A 10216-nucleotide genomic window follows, 5' to 3' on the forward strand; every position below is an offset into this window, starting at 1 on the left:
ACGACGGTGACCGGTGTTTGAAAATCATAAAAGTACCGAGACTGGGTAGGGGAGATTCGACTAGACATGCTTAAGGCGATGGCAGCTTTACGTTGCCCCGTCGTCCCCTGTGTTGGATATTGCTCAACTTAGATCTCTCTCAAACACCCGCATCAAACTAATCCAACGGATACTTATCCTTTTGCCACAAACAAGCGTGGATTTGGCTTAAAAGACGGAAACCAAAAGCCACCAAAATAAATTAAAAACAGGTATTACACACACAAACAAAGTAAAAATTTAATTATCTACCTACGCATTTATCCACTGAAAGTTGATTAATTTTATTTGCTGAATTCAAGAGTGTTATTGTATTTTTGTCTCATCAATATTCACACACAATGGTTCTCTTTGTTTGTAAATGTCTTAATGTTTCGTTAGAAAGTGATAAAGTAGAAGATAATGTTGATCGTGAAAAATTGGAGCTTACATCTAGCGAACAAAGGGATATTTTTTTCAGTGAGGTACCGTCCGTAAACATCTCTTGGCCTTGACTTATATCAAAGGGTATTCTTTAAGTACAATTTGTATCAAAAATGAATAAAATATGCGATTGAGAATCTGAATTGATGAGCAAATTTTATTAAAACTTGTAAGTTGTACATACTACATGTGCGGTACTATTTTGACACAAATAAAGTTTTGTTTGGATGATAATTATATCTTTAGGCGAAAACAAGTTGAAGCATCGGCGATTTAAAAATGAAACTAATAATAAAATGAGTTTTCATTTAAAACAAGAACACAAACACGTTTTTAAATGAATGTAACAAATTATCAACAAAATTTTATTAGCCTTGAATTTTATAAGGTATTCCTAAACAGTGATTGTAATAATGACTGCATGTAGCCGGCATACATATCAAATTACAGATCGAAATAGTATTTAATATAATTTCAGCTGGAGTACAATATATAAAACCATTGAAACAAGAGAAGTTTTAATAGATGTTGTACGTTTTGGACATGACAGCTACAAATTCAATATTTTTTTAATACATAAATAATAGAAATTAAATAATTAATTTCAGAAACTCTTATCGTCTCCTGCCAACATATTAAAAACTCAAATAGAACAACAAATTTTAGTTGGTACTAGTGTGGTGGGACGTTGGACTCTACATACTTGCCTGGCCTGTGGAATGACTGTGTATGCTCTATTGCAGGACAATAGAGGATCATCTATTGTATTAATTAACAAACAAATGCAAGTACGTTAAAAGTATTTTATGAGCTCAGTTTACCTATTAACAACTAGTAACTGAAAATATTTATTAGCTTATAATTTCTAAAGCAGAATGACCAAAAGTTTTCTAAATTTCTACCTAACTAACCACCACTGACCTAACTTGAGAAGTATTCCACTAGAGAGTAATCTTCATTAGGGTATGAAAAAATCATTAATAAAAAGCCATAAATATAAAGCCAGCAATTAAAAGCCAATAATTTCCAAATGAAAAACAATTGAATATTTGCTCATTACATAAATGTACTTTGTTGATGTACAGTGCCTAATGATTTTTGTTACATTATTATTTTATACCGCTTTGAAGAAGAAGAAATAATAAAATATGGTGAAGTATTTTGTATACTCAAGACCAATTTAATTTTTCTGGTCTTTTTCGGAAATAATAATTTAGAGTTGATAACACTTACACAGGAAAGCATAGGATAGGTCACCCGCTGACATAGGAGAGTCTAAGTGTATGCCAGACTTAATGGCAAAATCCCATAGTAATCACACTGGCATTGCATATAGTCATATTATATGAAGTGGGATATTTTCACACAAGAAAAAACATATTTTTTTCATTTTATAACTTTACTGGTTGTCTATATTCGGCTTCAGTGTCAATGACTTAACACTTATTAGGCTATACAATACCCAAAAAATGTATTATTACTGGTAATATATACATGCTACATAGATGCAGTTTCTTTTCAGATTTTAGATTTACAATAGTAATAATGAAATTGATAAAATACTAATAAACAGAACACAAAAGTTAAAAAGTTTAATTTTGATAAAATATGCTAATGACATGTAAGGGATGATGAAAGTAAATAAAACCATACTGATCTAACTTATACACTTACTTTAAGTAAGTAAACTGCTAACATGACCATCATTTATTGCACTCTGAATTCATTTCTCATTATTGGACAGTGTTTGGTTTAGTAAGAAAACTATTGTGTTTGATACTAACATGCTTGCAGTAAATATACTGCATACAAATTTAAAATTTATATAATTGCATATATTTTAAATATTAATTAATCATATAAAATTAATTTCAGACAACCCATGAACAAGTAAACTCCCTTAAGAAATCAAATAATTATTCACCAGTCTTTAATATTTTGGTGCCAGAGTTATCTAGTGATATTGAAATGAAGGAGAATATGGATACAAATAATTTTATACTTAATAATAAGAAAAATTGGCCATTAAATAACCAAGTCATTGGTACTCTTAGTAAACAGCTTAATCATAGGCTCGAATCACAGCTAGAGGCCATCGAAGATACTGTAAGACAGTTTCGAGAACAAAAGTACTCTGAATTTGAAGCTTATAAAGAAAGAGCTCAGAGGGATCATAAAACATTGGCAAGGTTATTATACAACATTATATCTATAATATATTCTATATTCATAAGCAATTCATCTTTGCGCATTAAAACTGTATTATCTCAAAACTCATTAGTTTTACAGGAGAGTGTTTTAAAGGTTTAACATGTGTGATATTTTTAATATTAATCATCTTTGCAACGTTTATTTAACATTATCTGTCTTTTAAAGTAAGATAAAATTATGTATTAATTCTGTTGATAGTAGTCAAAACATGGTAAACTAAACTACGCTCTTTTGACAGTATTTATGAGAAAAACACTGGTGATACCAAATGATTCCGCATATTAACTCTATTTCGAATATTTTTGGAAATTGTGTACTTTTAATGCGGAAAGATGAATTGTTATAAATCATAATACAAACAAAAAATGATTTTTACTTTTCTCAATTACGTATTTTACGTTATTGAGTTACCAGTTTTTTTTAAATGCATAAATTGGATATTCTAGCATAATCAATAAAGCACGAAGTGACAGTGAATGTGAATGGAGAGTTGACACAAGCCTCGATAATGGCCCTCCTTCACCGCAACTACCTCCATTGCAGAGAAGAAGGCTATCATCTTTCAAAGATGTCAAAAAAGCTCAGAATATTTTTAAGGTAAAAGTTATATTTTTATTTATTTCTTGAATGAGTAGACGATGTCACAGCCTACTAGTATTAAGTGGTGAGTGGAGCCCATAGGCGTCAACAATGTTGATGCTGCTGTCTACCTTAAAAAGTTTCAGTTTTTACAGTACAATAGCGGTCCCTTAAAACGAAAACGACTGTTTCGCGCAAGGTATAGGCAGGGTTGTGGTATATACCCATGTGTGGGCTCACAAGACGCCACATTCATTTTTATTTAAATATTAAAAAATATATATCTGATATTTCAGCCAAACAGAAACCCACCTCAAGAAGATGACTCCTTGGATAATGAAGTTCTTTTTTATTTGGAAGATACGGATTCGCGACACAACATACCATCAGATCAAGATGATTATGAGACTGATGGTGAGTTCGTTTACACCATTACGAAATTGTAATATTAAAGTGTTGGCACATTGACAGATAACAAAAAGACGATATTTTAGACGACGCGATATTTTAGGTAATCTAATATAACATATTGTTTTGACTGACATATCTGCGAGACTATAAATAGACAGGATCATAAAATAAAAAGCAATGGTAAGAGTGACATGATAATAAGATAAGATAGTACTTACTGCTTACTAGCATAATATATTATTGGTTCGTCATGTTTCCGTGGTCCATTTTTCGTCACAATGATCATTTGCAGTAATTCATATGAAGTAGATTGCGGGTGCATCTAGTATCAAGATTGTGTATTTTTTTTTAATTGCTTATATGGTTGGACGAGCTCACAGCCCACCTGGTGTTAGGTGGTTACTGGAGCCCATAGACATCTACAACGTTAATGCGCCACCCACCGTGAGATAAGTTTTAAGGTCTCAGTATAGTTACAGCGGCTGCCCCACCCTTTAAACTGAAACGCATTACTGCTTCACGGCAGAGATAAACAGGGTGGTGGTACCTACCCGTGCGGACTCACAAGACGTCCTACTACCAGTAATTACGCAAATTATAATTTTGCGGGTTTGATTTTTATTACACGATGTTGTTCCTTCACCGTGGAAGTCAATCGTTAATATTTGTTAAGTACGTATTTCGATTCGGATTCGAAGGCCGGTGCATCGCTAGATACGTATGCACTGGAGGTCTTATCCTTTGGGCCACGACGACTTCATAATATACGTATAGTATGTTATGAAATAAAAGCTGAGATCATATTAGCACGCATTTAATCGTGTGCACCCGTTTGTTCTATGAATGCATTGGAGTTCTTTTTAAAACCAGGATCGAATATTATTGTTTTAATAAAAAATTTCGTAATCCACTTATTGGGAAACGATTAAAAAGCAAAGCTGATGTTATGATTTACGCCAGAGGACATTCACACGCGATGTCGCACAGGCTTCGAGATACGATCTGACTGATACTACACGTAACGTAATCCTGTTATATCTTTATAGTTAAACTAGCTGCGGTTCGTGGCTTTGCTCGTGTTGTCAAAGAAAAGTGTCAGTGTAGTTTCCTAATGCTGTCCATATAAAATCATGTCGATCTGTTGCCTCGTTCCGACGTGAGAGAAGGACAAACAAACCCACCTTTTTTTCTGTTTTTGCTTATATGGGCGGACGAGCTCACAACCCACCTAGTATTAATTGGTTACCGGAGCCTTGAGATATAAGTTCTAAGGTCTCAAGTATAGTGTATATACACATTCCCAATTATTATAGTATTTAGCATATTAGTATTTATTTAAACAATTCCTTCAGTCCGCGTTAGGTTATTACTTTATTTTCGTTTCTGTCCATTATATTAGTATTTATTTTTTGGAGAGGCTTAGACGACGAAAGGAAAGATCTTCCACCGAGCGGGTGATATTGCTCGGTAGACCGACGGTCCGAATGTTGTTGTTCGGAACTTGTATATATGCGAGCTTATCTTGAAAATGTCGTAAGCGAGATTCAGGCATCTGTCAAATATCTTGCGTTGTATGATGGCTACCCGCCACAATTTGACCAATGCCTTCAGTCTACGTTATGTTGTTACTTTATTCTCGTTTCCGTCCAATATATTAGTATTTATTTAAACGATGCCTTCAGTCCACGTCAGGTTATTACTTTAATCCCGTTTCTGTCAATTTACACCCCTGTACAAACAAATACAACATCTACAATACATACACTTGATGAATTGCGAAAGTAATAGAACTGTCGTCCTATGAACCCGTAAGTTTTGTACTACAAGTTGTCCGGTTGTGTCGCACAGAAGAGAGCGCCGGCGAGGGCGTGCAGATAACTCGGCCCCGCGGCGGAGGCGTTCCCGAGATCGCTCGCTCTCTGCCCATGAACATGCCCAAGTTCCCCAATGACAGAGCGGCGCAAGAACAGGATTACGCTGACGATGTACGTAGCTCATATCTTTACAGAATTAAGTCAGCGTGTTTGTGCACGTGAATGCATTAATAATAATCATATTAATTGAATTAACATTTAGCATTTGTCACGCTTTATTGAAAAACGGGCTATGTAATGTAAATGTAACTAGTGGTCCCGCAGTATTCGAAATTCGAAGGTAATTAATTGAAATTAAAAGTTTGAACATTATTATGGTTCTATTGTCATAGTTGACATAATACTTCTATAACCACATATTTTGCCAAGACTACAAATATAGTCAAATAACATTACAGATAAACAATATCAACCTATCCTAACCTATTCTCAATTTGACCACAGACTGTAAGCAATAACAAAAGCTTGATAGTAAATAAAGAATATATATATGTGTGTGTCAAATACGTCAAATACGTGGTAAAGTTTCTTTTATTGATTTAATGTAGGTATTATTAATGCACAAAAAAAAAATATTAGCATTCTGCACTCCTCTATATTCTGTATAAGTGTGCGAAATTTCATACTCCTCCGTCCGCGCAATTTTCATAAAAAGTGGTACAAAGTTTTTGCTTCGCGTGTTGATATGTAGATAAAATTTTGTTAAACTATGTTATAGAAAATATTTGTATGTAATGCGGTGGTGAAGTTGAGTGATGTCGCAGGAGGAGCCTCACGACATAGCGGCCAGCATGAAGGCGCTGGCGCGGTCGGTGCACGGCGACGCGTTCGAGCTGCCGCGGCCGCGCTTCTCCACGCAGATATAGCCGCGCCCCGCGACGCGAGGACTGTGTGCTTAGTGCGAGTCTCTTAACGTTCTCGATAGCGTAAAAGTTAACCCAATGCAGTTGGAACAGCTTCCCTAGCGGCAAACGTACGCAAACAATCCAAACAAATATGAGCTAACTTTTACGCTATCGAGAACGTTAGAAAACTTGCACTAAGCACGCTGAACGCAATCATTTAACTAACTCTTCTCTTGTGACGTCACTGAAAAAAATCACATTTCATTTTACCTATCGAAACAGATTACTTTCGCTGGACGGCTCGTATCGGAGCCGGTCATGGCTAGACTCCCCGCGCACTAGGCAGCCAAAAGAATATATGGCGTTGCATAGGAGCCCGCGCACATAAGCAACCCAGAACTCTTGGCTGTGGCGGCCAATACAACGCGCCTGTTGCACGGCAGCCAGAGCGAGTGTTGGCGGATGTATGTGGCTGATGTCAGTCCCCGCGCACTTGCTGTAGCAGCTAATGCATATTCGTTTTGCCAAATATTGATTATATGGCACAGCATGCTTGTACAAGCTCTTGTATTATAAAAACCGGTCTGGGTATGTATGAACATCTTTAAAATTGTTATAGAATAAGCCTTTTCAATTCCGTTCTAGAAAAAGAGGATGAATCCAGTGTCTTTTATTTGCCTTGCGTTTTTTACGAGATAAAGTCCAAATCGCTCGACGAAAAGGTCATAAATTGGCGTCGATTGGCTGCTCAAATAATTTGGTTTCCGCAGCCAGGCCGCCTAGTGCGCGGATCCTTAATAATGATAAGGTATAAATAATAATTATGTACTCGTAATATTGGCGTACAATTCTGTTCGAAGCGAAACGTTACTTGTAAGTTTGAGTCCTTTATTCATATACACGTGTTATAAATTAGGCATCTCATCGAGTTGTGCATGTGACGGTGTGCTGTGTGTTTGAGTTTTACAGTTTGGACACTTCCCACACATTGGTGCTTATAAAATGTGATCACGGTGGCCCTAACAAGAGTACAGTAGACAATAGTTCAAAGACAGCTATCAAGCTAATTTTAGTTATATACGGGGCTGATTCGTTCACCGACACGACAACGATATATCGCGCCGATACATACTCACCGATATTAAGGACTAAAATTCTTTATAGGGAACTATGACAATGACATTATCACTGACGGACTGATCATATCGATAAAATAAATATTCTTCGCCGACAACCTGTCTGTGAATCTATATCGGATCCGATAAATCGTTGATGTTGATAAATAAGCTCTTGCACGTAAACCTTGTAACGTTAAATTATAATAAGAAAGAGGCTATACAATTACAATGCGTATTTACTTTGAGCAGTCCGTGAAGTGTCAGGATAAAATTAATACGATTAATTGTTACATTAAAATTTGACTGATTTGTATGAATTTTACTTAATTATATTGAATGAAAACTTTATTATTATTATTATTTTTCTTAAATACGTTAATATAACATATATGTTGAGTATGCACATTATAGATGACCATCCATTTTTATACAAATATTGCCCTAGATTTGGCTCCGAAACGTTCCTATATAGAGAGCATCGGATGATGTCGGTGTAAAATGTCAATTAAAAATTTTTTTTCTTTTCTTCAGTTGCAATTTTTTTTTAAATTATGTATAGTATAACCAATGCCATAAATTTAATATTATTATGTGCTGTTCAATACTGCTGGGATGGTGCTGAGTGCGTGGAAATATTTGAATCGGAAACAATTTGTTATTCTGTGTAAATAATATTCTAAAAATGACATACTTATTATACAACATAATTACAATTGTTTTTAACAACTAAGTCATATTATCTCTGTTTATAGGCTACTTTAAACTGGTGTTATCTTAATGATAAGCGAAAAAGTGTACAAAAATATGAATACTGCATTTCTAACTAGTCTTTTAGGGTCACGAATTAATTGACATCCTTATTTTTTTATTATTTGATAATTTATGTAGACTATACGATCGGATTATCATGAAAAGCAAAATCATATTAATGTGTACATAGTTTGTAACGTTTGTTATTGCTTTCGACGAAGACGAATAGAGTTTTTGGAGAACATTTATTTTTATATCCAGTTTATTCAGAATGTTTATGTGATTGGATAAAGATCGGTCGGGAGCGGCGTGCGGAAGTTGTGGTTCGTTGATTGTTTTACGTATTTTCAATTTATTATTACTATATAAGTGTAGTAGTTTATAGATTACTTTTTGTGACGGATATTTTTTCTGTAGTCAAACAGGAATCTGTAATTTTCAGTGTCTTCCAACACTGTTCTTGTACAAGAAGGGTGTACCAGTTTGTCATGTGATTTAAATCTTTTCAGTTAGTTGTTAAATTTAGTTTGAAATTATTAATTTTGTTTAAATTGGTGTGACGATTTGAAATGGACTTGAATGTATTGATTACTGAACATGTCATAAATTTTAAATATAGAGATTGAAAATTTACCGTTTTTGTTTTTACCTTAGCGAACAAATCTGTTACCTCCGAGGCCTAGTCGGTAAGACGTCCGGTGTATTACCCCACTTGATGTCTTCACGATTGATCATCCACGATGAAGCGTGTCACCCTGCAATAAAAATCAACCATTAATAAATGATTTAAGTTCACATCGTCATTCTACATGTACTGCACGACTCTTCTGCCGTTTCTAAAAGAAGCAGTCATGTTTCATTGGCGCGATAGACATAAATAGGGTTGTCGTTTTCTCAATGCAATTCAGGCTCTCTCTTTCTCTCATGACTCAAAATTTTTACTGGTGATAGGACCTCTGGTGGACCTCTTGTAAGTCCGGGCGGATAGGTACCACCGCCCTTCCTATTTCTGCCGTGAAGCAGTAATGCGTTTCGGTTTGAAGGGTGGGCCAGCCGTTGTAACTATACTGAGATCTTAGAACTTATATCTCAAGGTGGGTGGCGCATTTACGTTGTAGATGTCCATAGGCTCCAGTAACCTCTTAACACCAGGTGGGCTGTGAGCTCGTCCACCCAACTAAGCAATAAAAAAGGCGGTGTCATTCAATTTATTAGTACTCCTGGAAATTGAATAGCAGCCGTGATTTTGTCTGCATCTTTAAATTAATATATCTCACTCATCAACAGATCAAGATTTTTCGTCTTTTAAATTCGGCTCAGAAATTCTTTGTGTTGTAAGCGGCTATACGAGAAGGAATTTTTCATCCACCACCGCATACATAACAGCAAGGTATACGCAGAGCAACAGTTGTCAGGGAATCATCGTTATAGGGCTGGTAGTTTAAAGACCGAATTTATTTATTACTTCTGAATTACAATTTTAACGCAGCCGAAACCGCGGGATGGTCTGATAATTTATAACACCCAATGAAAAATGGTTCGAAGGGAAAAAAACATTCGGAAGTTTATTCGTTAGTCAAACCGTGTCATATCAAACTTCGTATTAAAAAAATGAAAATGTAAAATACATATTGTTCTATTTTCATCGCAGTAAAGGAGTAACAGTGTTTTACTTTACATGGAGAATTCTTATTCCGATGTTGGATTAACTTGAAACTAGATTTTCGGAAAAAATTAGAAACGTGTTTCACTGATTTTCGTATTTTCTTATGTCGAGAGATCCAATATATCATTTAATTTTGTAAGGAAATAACGTAGCGGTCGTTCATAATTATATATCGATGCTCATCATTGCGCCGTGTATAAGTGTCCTAAATCACACCAAAGTTAGATTTGGCAACTCGGCTTCCGGTGAAAAGTTTGTAGGCAGCGGCGTGGCTCTGGCATTGCTGAAGTCCATGGGCGA

General features: G+C 35.3%; 1 protein-coding gene across 3 annotated transcripts; it reads left to right on the top strand.

The window, feature by feature from the left end:
* Positions 1-260: 260 nt before the first annotated feature.
* LOC114249044 (uncharacterized) lies at positions 261-8881 on the top strand. 3 transcript variants are annotated; one of them, XM_089732584.1, is made up of 7 exons: positions 261-503; positions 1071-1250; positions 2338-2651; positions 3120-3270; positions 3549-3666; positions 5491-5648; positions 6302-8881. In XM_089732584.1, exons 1-7 carry the CDS (start codon positions 381-383, stop codon positions 6401-6403), a joined length of 1146 nt encoding a protein of 381 aa, XP_089588710.1. In that variant the 5' UTR covers positions 261-380; the 3' UTR covers positions 6404-8881. The 3 variants fall into 3 exon arrangements, with proteins under 3 accessions (XP_089588710.1, XP_028038303.2, XP_089588711.1); XM_028182502.2 differs by having other exon boundaries at positions 262-503; positions 5512-5648; XM_089732585.1 differs by having other exon boundaries at positions 286-631.
* The last annotated feature ends 1335 nt before the right edge of the window (positions 8882-10216 follow it).

This window comes from Bombyx mandarina, chromosome 13, assembly GCF_030267445.1.
Source record: "Bombyx mandarina strain Sakado chromosome 13, ASM3026744v2".
Lineage (NCBI taxonomy): Eukaryota > Metazoa > Arthropoda > Insecta > Lepidoptera > Bombycidae > Bombyx > Bombyx mandarina.

What these genes read in the sequence shown, in the direction of transcription:
- LOC114249044 (XM_089732584.1), top strand. Translation starts at nt 381, where the DNA reads ATGGTTCTCTTTGTTTGTAAATGTCTTAATGTTTCGTTAGAAAGTGAT. An exon ending in GATCATAAAACATTGGCAAG is followed by an intron (nt 2,652 to 3,119) that starts GTTATTATACAA and finishes TGGATATTCTAG; the next exon opens with CATAATCAATAAAGCACGAA. An exon ending in AACAGGATTACGCTGACGAT is followed by an intron (nt 5,649 to 6,301) that starts GTACGTAGCTCA and finishes GTGATGTCGCAG; the next exon opens with GAGGAGCCTCACGACATAGC.